Source organism: Gymnodraco acuticeps, unplaced genomic scaffold, assembly GCF_902827175.1.
Source record: "Gymnodraco acuticeps unplaced genomic scaffold, fGymAcu1.1, whole genome shotgun sequence".
Lineage (NCBI taxonomy): Eukaryota > Metazoa > Chordata > Actinopteri > Perciformes > Bathydraconidae > Gymnodraco > Gymnodraco acuticeps.
Genome location: NW_022990361.1, coordinates 25,944 through 38,679, shown reverse-complemented (window position 1 = coordinate 38,679; position 12,736 = coordinate 25,944). Strand labels below are relative to the sequence as shown.

Sequence of the window (12,736 nt, the reverse complement as noted above, 5' to 3'; positions counted from 1 at the left end):
AATAATTCGAGAGAAGATCGAGAGTTTTTATCGCTTGAAATAACGAAAAGGAAAAAGGACAAGGACATTCCTCTGTTGGAGGGGCAAAGGAGTCTGGTGGGATTCTTTTCGGAGTATTGAAGATCGTTTCCCCGACATCGGCGCTGCCTGCTACAGGACAACACAGAACGTGCACAGTTTAGACGCGATGAGCGGTGCTAGTGGAGCGCGCGCGTGAGCTGCAAGCACCAGAGCCTCACAGCGGCGAAACTGAGGCTCCGTGGTAACATGAAGAGCCGTTTGGGAGCCGAAACAGCCGACGCTTTAAAGGTCCCATGTCATGCTTTTCCGGTTATTACCCGTCCCCTTGTGTGTTATGAAGGTTTTTATGCATGTAAACGGTCTGCAGAGTCAAAAACCCTCAAAGTACACCCTGTAGGGAGTACAACTCTATCACAGAAAATACCTCCCCAAAACGCCTCGTTGGAGATTTATCATGTTCTTCCTGGGCATCATGACGTCTGGATACCCAGTAGCCACGCCCAGAGCTATGATGCACCCTCTGCCAGCCAAGCATATACTGTTGGAATCTCAGGTTCAGTTCAAAACAGTGCTAACTGGGCTAACGAAGTTGCTAGCGTTTACATATATCAACTACAATGTCAGCAGATGGCCTTACATGTTTCTCATAGCAGGAGAATGTCTGCATTCACACACGAAATACTCATAGACAGTATACTCCGGGTAATTTACCCTACGGTCAGTAGTTGGCGTTCCTAACCAAGCTACCGTTCATAGCGTGTATGCTACCGAGATAAACAACGACGCTACCGAGAGGTAGACATGCTAGGCGAAAACATTGTTTTCATGCCAGCTACAATGAATGACCAAACGTAGCAGACTACCCGTATAAGATTGCAATTGTAAACACGTTCTTCCTAGCCTAATATGAACCTCTAGCTTTTGTTCATAGTGGTTTTATTACACAGAAAAAGCCATTGACACAGTGCTAACTGGGCTAACGATGTTGCTAGCGTTTACATATATCAACTACAATGTCAGCAGATGGCCTTACATGTTTCTCATAGCACGAGAGTGTCTGCATTCACACACAAAATACTCATATACAGTATACTCCGTGTGATTTACCGTACGGTCAGTCGCAAAACTTAATTACATTATAGTTGGCTTTCCTAGCATGTATGCTACATAGCTAAACAACAAGGCTACCTATAGCTAGACATGCTAGGAAAAACATTGTTTTTATGCAAGCTAAAAAGAATGACCGACACATAGCAGACTACCGTATAAGATTGCAATTGTAAACACGTTATTGCTAGCCTAATATGAACCACTAGCTTTTGTTCATAGTAGGTTGAACAACTAGCAAACGTAGGTTAGCTTACAAAAACTGATGCTCCGCTCAGAGCCGAAAAAACACTGTGTTAGACATGGGCGGAGCCTCTCTGGTGGTTGACTAATCAGAACAGAGTGGCCGAGCTGACCAATCGGAGCACACTGGGCTCACAGGGAGGGGGGGCAGGATCTCAAACAAGCCGTTTAGGGCAGAGAGTGAATACCGGTCAGGGCCGGCCCTAGACTTTTGGGGGCCCTAAGCGAGCTTTGGCTTGGGGGCCCCCCTCACTCTAGCACGTTCTGACTACACACAACACGGAACCAACTTTTGTCTTATGATGTTAACATAAGCACACATATTGTATAAATAAGCATGTAAACACAGTGGACCTCACCTCCTCTGGGGGGTCCGGGGGCATGCTCCCCTGGGAAGATTAATTAAGAGATCTATGGATACATCTCTCAACACCCATATGAAACAGAACTGTAAATAGATTTTTTTCTTTATGGATATTTTACAAATTACTTAAACTGTATTCTTGTTTTGTCATATAGTATTTCATAACTGTTTTTCATGTATTCTCTGTGGCTGTCCATCTCATAATGTTCACATAGAAACTAGCTGTCAATAGGAATATCATTCAGAAGAATTATAATTTCTTTCAAAAATCTGTCACAAAAAGAGGTTGCACATTTAAATTCAGGTGTTATGGCAATGTCAGTGGCCAAACAGCCACATTTACTGCTGCAAATACGTTCAAACATGCTGTTGACACGTAAAGCAGTGGCAACTATGCCACCATTTCAGCTGACTTTTTCTCAGAAATACTGTCACATAACATCCATATATTTCAGTGCTAGGTTGATGCTAAGCTAACTATGAAACACTTGAACTGACAGGACTCAGGATCAACTGTGTACTGTGAGGTAGCTTCTAGCTTCATGTCGAACAGTAAGTCAACATTTCCCAGAGAGCTTTCTTTGAAATCACCAGGTAACGCTAAAACACATAACATTTAGATGATATGACAAAGTGTTTATTTAATATCTCTGGCTAGCTATAGCTACTTGCTAACGGTTTAGCTTACCCCTAAATTGATTCAAAGTAACGTCAACGTAGCTGTAATTTATGCTTTGCTTACATGTTCGCATAGCTTGGAAGTTTACTGACATTTACATACCTTGTTTACCTGGCTCAAGTGGTGGCTCTGGGGTTGATGTGTGAGCCACCACTTGAGAATTTTCGTCTTTTTTAAGAACAAATGTTCTTATGTCCATCTTCAAAAACTCTGAGTCCGATTGACAGTTTATTTTAAACATTGTCACAGCTCACAGGATAGGTACCTGTCAGCCAATAAGACAGATGTTTATTTCCATTCAACTCTCTGGTTGGTCTGCTGTCTTGCCTCTGTTGCATTCACTGCACATGGGAAATTACAATCCTGCTGTCCGCTCTAGTGTCATGATGAGGTTCAGGTAAAGCACGGTTAATGTATTATATTATTGACTCAATAATATAATACATGACTTTGAGAGTAGGCAATCTAGGCATATTAACACAATTAATTAAACCTACTTATCACGGCGACGGTGTACTGAGATTTTTTTTTTTTTCATTTTTATGTTGCTTAATGGGTCGGGCCGGCTCTGATACCGGTGAATGTATACTTTACAGAGATGCTGTATGCGAAACCAATGTGAGTTTGGAAAATTGCACAGTATAAATCTATTTTAGTATACCTCAACAATGGAATTTTGATAAGTGGAAATGGCCATGACATGGGACCTTTAAGAGACCCGAGCCAAATGATCCGGCTCACTAATGTAAAAAGACAGTATCTATAAGGGACGGCTCAAGTCAAAATTCAAGCACCCCGCCCTCGGGGTGGACGCCCTCTCAGCCCTGGTCTGGCGGAAACACTGATACACAATCCAACTGATAAAATACAGTAAGGGCTGTGAGATCCAGCACTTTTCTTAAGGATAACAAAAAGATTATCACATGACGTTTGCATGTAAAAAGTCTGTGACCAACACATTGTTACTTTACATATATATATATATATATATATATATATATATATATATATATATATATATATATATATAGTTTGTTTAAAGTTTCTAGGTGATGCAGACAGACCAGAGGAAGCTGAACACGAGAGACGGACCGAGATTCCTGACATCAGTGAACTTCAGCATGGAGTGAAATGTGCAAAGACTCCTTTCATACTGTACAAAGAATCGAGAAACGTTCTGGTTTAAATAGATAAAGTAACAACTACACTGATATACACTGATATACATGCCATTAAACATGACTAAATACTGACATCAGGGAAGTTGACTGTTCCTTCCTTGCAACAAGTTACATTTCGATTTTACCAAGCAACATGATTTGTTTGTCAGCTTTCACATGTCAATGTATTTAAGGCAATTATTATTTTACATTGTGAGAATTGCTACCATTTGTCTCGACATATTGTCTGTAAAAGACGTGGTAAAAGTGGTTCTTGCAGTGAGACAACCGAACAGCATGATTCTACATTTACACTAAGTTCTGATAACAGTTGAATATTATTTAATAATAACATATATTTTAATGTTGATTAACTGCAGACCGTTCATTCATAATTATCTTTGTAGTGCAAAGTGGTGAATTTAAAAAACACATTAAAATAAAAACATATATTTTTTCTACAGCTGCTTAATAAACAAACACACCTCTTTCATAAATAACACACTTGCTCTGCAATGTCATATGTTTGATGTTTCATGTAATTTCTGTTAGGAAAGGACATACCTGAAGGACACAACTGCCTCACCGTTTTCTCTGAGGGGCCAGAAGAAAATGAAAAGCTGATATGACAAGAAACTACACTTTTATTGTGAACACACAAGATCTGCACACTGAATAGTGTGTATTCAAACAGGACCATCATTTGTTTGTGTCCAGTATGGGCTCACAGTTAGGTGGTTTCTTCATCAGGCCTGGTCCTCCTCCATCAGGTCACGTCCTCCATCAGGCCTGGTCCTCCTCCATCAGGTCACGTCCTCCATCAGGCCTCGTCCTCCTCCCAGGCAAAGACCGCTCCACCTCAGTCCTCTCCAGCCGAACCAACAGACAGGACATCCGTCACACTGAGGTTTCTCACAAAGTCTCTGTAGCTCTCTGGACACCACGCTGTCTCAATTGATCCACACTGTGAATATGAGAGGGGAAAATGTGTGTAATAAATGCTTTAGACCAGGGGTGCCCACACTTTATTGGCTGGTGAGCTACTTTTGAAATGACCAGCTCACCGAGGTCTACCAACCAAAAATAAAATCCCAAATTGCAAGGGTTGCTGAATAACACGTTTTTTTATACATGGGATAACTACAATAGGGCTGCAACAAACAACTAATTTGATAATCGATTAATGAAACGATTAATAGACTATTCGGACTATTACTGTGCCTTGCACAATTTCTCAAGTGCTCTTATTTAACCATCAACTTTTAGATTTAGCTTGAGGTTGTTTTAGGCATGTGGAAACTAACAATGAAGACAGTAAAGATGAATACTTGATTCAAAAATACATATATTATTAAATTAACTTAACAAATTGTGAACAAAATTAACATTGCTTTTTATTTAAATTAAATAAATAATATTTCACATCAAAAGAAACAACAATGTTTTAACAAATCGTATTAAATAATCTGATGACAGAACTGTAAACAGAATAGCTGAAACTTTAACAAAATAAAGAGTAACTCTGTTACCTCTAATCATTAACCCATGCTTGTATAATGTAGTTAACTGTGTGTTGCTGCTAGCCAGTGTTGGGGAAGTTACTTTTAAAAAGTAGTGTTTGCTCGTTACTCGTTACTTCTTTAAAAAAGTAATCCCTTACTTTACTTAGTTACCCTGCAAGGAAAGTAACTTTTTACGTTACTCGTTACTTTTACGTTACTTTTATGTTGCTCGACTTTGGGCAGAACTCCATCTCTGTTCCTAAATGTGTAGGCTTACATAAAGTTCTACATATATGGAGGACATAACAGATATTTCTTTTGTGCTCTTTATTATAAAAAAATGCCACAGAGCACTTAACAAAACATTGGGCTATCAATATCAAATATCAATATAAAATCATAATCATTAAACAGGCTAGCCCCAAAATAGGTGCAAAGCTAGTGCAAATCATATCAATAGGCTCCTTAGGAACAACATGATAACCTCAAAATGGCTCATGTGTCTCAAAATAAAACATGCCTCATGTAAATCCAACAGAAAAAGAATAACTTCAAAATGTCTTGATATCGATGGCTTGTGTAAATAAAATAAAATGGCATAATACAGCTTGGAAGCAAAGACATTTTAGCCAAAATAAAATCAAGAACAACTTAAAGCAGGACTGGCCTCAGAATTAAAAGGCTATGTTCACTGCATATGCTCACCCTTCTTCACAGTATGATGGCAGATAAAAAAAAGAGGATATTAGGCATAGGCTTGAGCTATGTCTATAGCATGGGTGGCAGGCAACCTATTCCACATCAGTACAAAATGTGCGATTATACCTCATCAGGAGCAGTCTTTCAAAACGTTTATCTGAGAGTCTGTTTCTTCTGGGGGAAAGCACAATACCTCCCAGGCTGAACAGCCTCTCCACCGGTGCACTGGATGGTGTGGCAGTGTTGTATTTCATACACACAGCTTTCACTCGGGGGAAACGGTTGAGGACTTCTAACTCTGAGCCTGATCTCATGTACTCAAATACCTCCGAGTCTCTGCTAATGGACATTGCGTCTTCCTCTTCCTCATCAAAAGAAAAAAAGTCATTCTCATTGGCGCTGCTGTGTGCGGCGGCTTCTCGGTTTTTATTGTTAGCCGGCTCTTCATCACGGGGTAGAGTGCGACACTCCGCGATGAGCAGCGCACGCGCCGCTTCTCTCCGCTCCGCTCCCACAATCCATCGAACTTTAAATTTCGGCAACGTCAAGGCAGCCAATAAAGCTTCACTGCTCTCCAACACTGGTGCGAATCGCGTCCTGATAGCCTAGGACAAAATTATATAGAACAAATAAGCCTAGTTTTCAGACACACGACTCACTAGAGCTCCATCAGGGGAGGCATAATACATTTATCTTAAGAATATTTATTAAGAAATGTCCGTTAATGGATAGGCATATACATTTATATCATAGACATCGTAGGCTATATATGATGTATATGCCTAGGCTACTAACTTTAAGAATCGGCTTACCTGTACAATTACACCCGGTAGGTTTGCTGTCATCCTCGACAGTCCATTTTGGAGTGCCAGTGTCCTGGACATCAGGGTCTCCAGGGTTGGTAGAAGAGTCCCATAGTAGCAGTTGTCTTCCCCTTGCAATATATCCAGTGCTACCGTCAGGGGTTTCAAAACACTGCAGTATTCCTTTAGGAATAGATGTTCGCGCTCTGTCGGGGCTCTGATGTCCAGTCTAGTACAAAGCGTATTCAAATCTTGGGCCGGGATGTCACTGATGCGGGACAGGGCATCGTGGAAGGAATTCCACCTTGTTGATGTAGGCACAATCATTTTTTTTCCACAGATTTCATCGACAATCTCAGAGGCCAAGGTAGAGCGGCTCGCCTTTGTCCAAAGAGCAGCGCACTTTGCCGTTGCACTCCTGTACACACATTTTGAGTCACTGTTGGAGGACAGCCATTTGTCGATGTCATTGCACGAGATCAAATTGAGTGTATGCGAAGCACACCTGAAATGCGGGGGAAGAGAAAACTGTCCTTCTGTGGCCCCAAGCAACTCTTCCACATCTGTGAAAACGACACCTTGCTCGTCATTATCCTCCTCCTCGTTAGGCTCAGGCGGTGCATACATCTTGAAAGCTTTAACAAAATTAGACCCGTTGTCTGTAACGGTGGCGGTGATCCTATGTGAAAGGCCAAATGCTGAGTGAATCTGTTCCATTTCAAAGCCTATAACATCATATGTATGCCTGCCCTTTATTCTTTTGCATGCGATGGCAGCTTTCTCACGTTTAAAGTTGCATGGATTGATCCAGTGCACAGTGATTCCCAAAAAGCTTCTGTTATGACTACTCCATATATCCGCAGTGGTTGACAGATACGGCAAACTCTCGAACGTTTTCTTTAATTCACTCTCCATTTTCAGATAGCATTCATCCAGATAGCCAGTGAACGTTTTACGATCTGACCATGGGCGCCTGTCTCCTGTTATCGGTATCTTGCTAAGTATCTTTCTGAAAGTGGGAGATTCAACAGTATTGATGGGCAACATTTCTTCGACGATGAACGAAGCTACAAGTTTGTCCAACTCTTGTTTAGATAGGAGAAACTGAAGTTTTAGCTGCTTTGGGCTTGGACTCGAAATATCTTCATTTCTCCGGGGATCTTGAGCTACTAGCTTCATGCTAGCATGTTTTCCTCTCAAATGCTTGATGAGGTTGGCAGTTGAATTAACGGCAGTGGACAAAAGTTTCTGGCCAGGGCACAACGTGCACCTTACACTCACATTTTTCCCCTTATTGTCAACAAGTTCGAAGTAATGGGAATACCTCCATCCCTCGAATGTTAGCGTTGGCTGCGCCTGCTTCTCACTTGCCGTTGCCATCACTGCTCTTCAGTCTTCATGCCACCACCAGCACGTCACGTAGCACGTACAGTGTGGAATGAGAGCTCGTGCCTAATGCGTAAGCACGCAGCTGAGTAGGCAGTGTCACTGTCACTCGTAAAAGTAACGTTGCGGAGAATTGAAGAAGAAACTACGTTACGTTACCAAATGTTTCGTAGTAACGCGTTGCACTACGTTTTACCCGAAAAAAGTAGTTACGTTACTGTAACGCGTTACTTTGTAACACCCAACTCTGCTGCTAGCATAACACCTGACGTGGAAACGTTACTCGTGGATGGGGCTACAGCGCTACTAGAAAGACAGTCGAACCCGGTGCAATCATCCGTCTGAATGTGGTGCACTTTTGCTAAATGTTTAGATAAATTGCTCGTGTTACCGCCCTTACATGCTAAACTCTCTTGGCAACGAGCATTGTCCACCTCAAGACGGGTAACATTTAACCACACCTTGGAGTGCTTCTCTCGTGTGTTGCTGCATGTAGCAGCTGCATGTGTGTGTACTGCCCCGCCCCCTCGCACACAGACGGGGGAGAGAGAGATCTCGTCTCGATTGGAAAGATCGAAAATACACCGACCATAGACGCATTTGTTTGTCTTTTTGCATGTTAGAAACGAGTTGGCGACACTAAGACTGCGAGATAATGTTTTTGTAGCAATAATACATGACCTTTCTCAACTCGCTACTCGGAGGGAAGTCGCTGCTATGCCTTGTGAACACTCCGATAATGCCTCTCCACGTTACTTTTCGTTGGCAGAGCGACGCCTGCTTTACAAATAAGGCAAATAACCTTTGAATGTGACATCACAAAAAAATATTCTTCCTCCCATTCTGGGTGGAAGTGGTATGTCTTTAGCTTTTTGCTCGGTCCCGCACTCATTTTGTTGTTTGTCTCTTTAACTTAATTTGAGTTTTCCCGGCACTTGACTGATTTTGTATCGCTTTGCATTCTGGGCAACAGACTGGAAAGCGATAGGTTGCTTTTTCTGTCAATCAAGTAAACTCCTTGAATTAGGAGGCGAAGGGAGGAGGGATCAAAACATGTTTTGTCTATTTAAATGTGTATGAATGACTCGCGATCTACCAGCATTGCCCCCGCGGTCGACGTACTGGGCACCTCTGCTTTAGACAATAAGAAATATGAAGTTAACTGTTAAGAGTGGGTCAGTTTTTTTAAATAAACAATACTATTACTGTATTTTAATATCTCACGTCTGAAAGTTTAATTTAAAAGAAGAGGTACCAAAAATAAAGATTGGTATATCAATAAATGTAGTTGATTTTGTATTTTTAATTGTTTAAAGTAAAGTAGATATAACTGGTAGTTAAGAGTTTTAATACAGTCTGGTTGCGGAGGAGGCACACAGGTAAGAGCACTAACTAGCTACCATTTAATGTAACTAAGCTTGCCTTGAATTAATAAAAAGTATAATTAAGTAACAGCAAAAAATCAATAACTAAAATCATGCAAAAATGTGAATCTTTGCTGGATCCACTGTTGCATTTACCACATATTATATATTTTAGAAACCTGAAGGCATTTATAGATTTGTATGCAAGTATTATCCAAAAAACTCAATACCATAGATTATTATTGAAAGTTTTGCTGAATAGTTTCATGTTCACTTACCTTAAGCAACGTAAAACGTGCAGACCGGGAGCAACAGACGTAGGTTAGCCTTATTTGGATCAGGCTGGAGTACATTGGTTACTCCTATATTTAGGCTACTTACTGTTGTTAACTAACTAAAGCTAACATAACTGTTGGCTAGAAGTACACAGCTTAATCAGCCATATTTAACTGGCCATTGTCCTCTCAGCCTGAAATATCAATCACTTTAATATATGGTAAAACAAAAAAGGAAAGGTTCTGGCTCAATTTCGGTTTAGTTAGCTTGTTAGCTTATTGCAGCTGTGCATGTTGCTAGCGGGTTGCTAGGCCACCTCACGAGGTGGTGATGTAAAGCCAGGTGATGTAAACAAGAACACCTCCATAGACCAGATCGTCTCAGTTTGTAGACTGCTCGGACCAGGCTCCAGCCTACTAGATCCATGCTGAATTGGACCTTCTGTTTCATTCTTCTTCTTTAATGGTAACTTCCAAATAGAGATGAGCGAGTCATGATTCATCCGGATCATTAACCCGGATCCTAGTAATGAGCCGGTCGTGACGAGTCTCCCTCTCGATTAACCCGAGTCCTTTGAGTCCTACACCTGATGTGACGTAACAATTAAAACTATAAATTGCGTCACTCTTTACTCTCTTTATAACGTGTACAATCACATTACAACGTTGTTGTATCCAGAGATCCAGCAGACTCGTCGCCATGCACGAATCAACAGCAAATTCAGCCCCTCCTCCGGCTCCCGCGAGAGTCCCGTGAGCCGTGAGTGAGCCGTGAGTCGTTGGACTCGCGGGAGCCGTGAGTGAGCCGTGAGTGAGCCGTGAGCCGTGAGTGAGCCGTGAGTCCGCAAATCTCTGAGTCTGCTGCGACTCGTCGAGGGAGCCGTGGGACTCGCGGGAGCCGTGGGACTCGGAGGAGGGGCTGAGTCTGCTGTAGATTCGTGCATGGGGACGAGTCTGCTGGATCTCTGGATTTGCTGCCTGCTATATGTTACGGCTCTGAGTCCTCGTAGGCTACTGGTCTCTCTCGATCATTGACCTGGATTCACGGATCCCGCGATTTTTCCGGCTCTAAATTAAGTTTCAGTGTAGACTTCTAACAAAATGGTCATGTTGTGCAACAGTCTCCTGTAATAATATCTGCATTTCCAATAAGGATCTTACTTGGAAACTCGTTTATTTTGAACATGGCACACAAAAAGAAACAAATGATAGAAAATTGCAAAACAGTTAGAATATATAAAATGTAATTATACAATTATTATTATTATTATTATTAAATGAAAACACAATTGTGCAAAATTAGCTTAAGTACAGGAACATATTAAAATAACTATATACATATAATGCAAAACACTTATTTTTTAAAATGCACACACACACACATGTTTTATTAAAGCAAAAGACACTGTGTAGCGGAGGTTAATGTAACGTTAGTTTAATATGCTGGTTAAATGCAACAACTTTTCGGTTTCACCGGTAGGATTTCTACGGTCTTGGTCATGCTGACTCATATGACTCAAATGACTCGTATGATCCGGATCTCTTCAATGATTGACTCAGAAGACTCCGAGTCCATAAAATGATCCGGATTTGCCATCTCTACTTCCAAACAGAGTAGACGAGAATGATCGCCACCTACTGTATCACTGCAGTATTGTTCCCAGCACCTCCCACTTTACGGTGCTATGTTATGCCGGCTTTTCTTGGCTTATTTTGAAGGTGAGTGGTGATGAACAAATTACTAAACTGCCAATGCCTCGAGTTTACAGCTAATTAGCTAAAAGACAATAACAAATATAGTTAACTATGGTATGGCTGCTAGCTAATGGATAAGTTAGCTCAAGGTTTAGCTAAGACAATTTATCATGGGCATACAGGCTAATGTAGCCTACTGTACTTAAAGGCCCTGACACACCAAGCAGTCACCAGAGAACTCGCCGACTATTGCGTCGCCGTGTTCTCCTGCGTCTTGGCCATGTGTCGCACTGGAACACACCGCAAAGACTTCAGCCGAGCACGTACGAACTGCGCATGCGTGAGTGGCAATAACTCTCGTTACCAGCAGGAGGCGGTAGTGTGTATTCGTCATTCAAAAGAGGCAACAACTGGAAGACAGAGTAGAAGAACAGACTGCGTGATCTAAACAAACATCAAATAGCGTGTGCGTTTCATTTTCACTCTCGTCCATCGAAAACATGTTTGGTGCGGTACTGGAGCTATCAGCCATTGGAGTGTTGCTTGTGGAAGACATTCTCAAGCAACCGTTTCGCTTCTCATGCACTGATTCGCTAGCTGAACAGCCAATCAGAGTGATTTCTTTGTCCGACTGCCTGTGGCCGACGTCGGCCATGAAAGGCCAAATAAGGCGTGTCACAGCCGACGGTGCGGGACACACCAATTGAGTTTGGGCGACAGGGCACGCTTCGTCGCCCGACTAACGAAAACGGCCGATTTTGGCCTGGTGTGTCAGGGCCTTAACGGGAGACACTTAAAGTGAATACAGTAACATGTGTATCTAATAACATCATCACAATCGCCACATTCATATGTAAATTAGGCGTTAACTAGTCTTAATTAAAATGCGCTAATTTGCATGCAGTGAGTTACCAAGGCATTGCAGGTGAAAAGGATAAAACAAAAAAACACATCACCTCACAACTTTCATGCCGATCTAGATCCCTCCGCTTCACGTAGGGCTCCTGATCAGCCTGTCGGTGTTCTTTTCCCCATAATGACCGCGTCGCTGCACATTATCCCTTACATATGATTATATAGAGTCATTATTCATTTGTTTTAAAGCAGGAGAAGCAAACGCTTGCCTCGGGGAGGGAGAAAAAGAGCCACAGCGGAGAATAAACAGAAGGGCAACCATGGCAACCATGCAAGGGAAGTCTTCTTCGCTGCTTTTGTGGCAGACTACAGCGCCACTTACAGGCCTGGCGCATGTACTACAGCGTCTCCAGCGCTTTCGAGCAGCAATGGCCGGCCGTGGCCCAACCTCTCATTCCCCTGATAGGTGGAGAATTGACCAATAGCCGTAGCGCCACCGTCCTGACGTCAGGACAGTGTTCAAATCTGGATCAGTCTGTATCAGATCCGTTGCAGCCCCGTTTTTAGAGATTTGGGTATGGAG

At 42.1% G+C, this 12,736-nt stretch overlaps 2 protein-coding genes and 1 long non-coding RNA gene across 3 annotated transcripts in view; 1 reads left to right on the top strand and 2 right to left on the bottom strand.

Annotated features, from left to right (window-relative positions):
* The window catches only part of LOC117551354 (pleckstrin homology domain-containing family A member 6-like), a gene marked incomplete at its 3' end in the record, with an annotated part of 73,169 nt that overhangs the window by 34,879 nt on the left and 25,554 nt on the right, over positions 1 to 12,736 (top strand).
* LOC117551355 lies at positions 4,201 to 10,094 on the bottom strand. The gene is made up of 2 exons (XR_004569776.1): positions 9,607 to 10,094; positions 4,201 to 4,538 (listed from the first exon to the last, which is right to left on the bottom strand). It is a non-coding gene; the product is annotated as an uncharacterized LOC117551355 (long non-coding RNA).
* LOC117551353 lies at positions 5,255 to 8,254 on the bottom strand. Its single transcript, XM_034224202.1, has 2 exons — positions 6,588 to 8,254; positions 5,255 to 6,380 (listed from the first exon to the last, which is right to left on the bottom strand). Exons 1-2 carry the CDS (start codon positions 7,956 to 7,958, stop codon positions 5,868 to 5,870), a joined length of 1,884 nt encoding a protein of 627 aa, XP_034080093.1. The 5' UTR covers positions 7,959 to 8,254; the 3' UTR covers positions 5,255 to 5,867.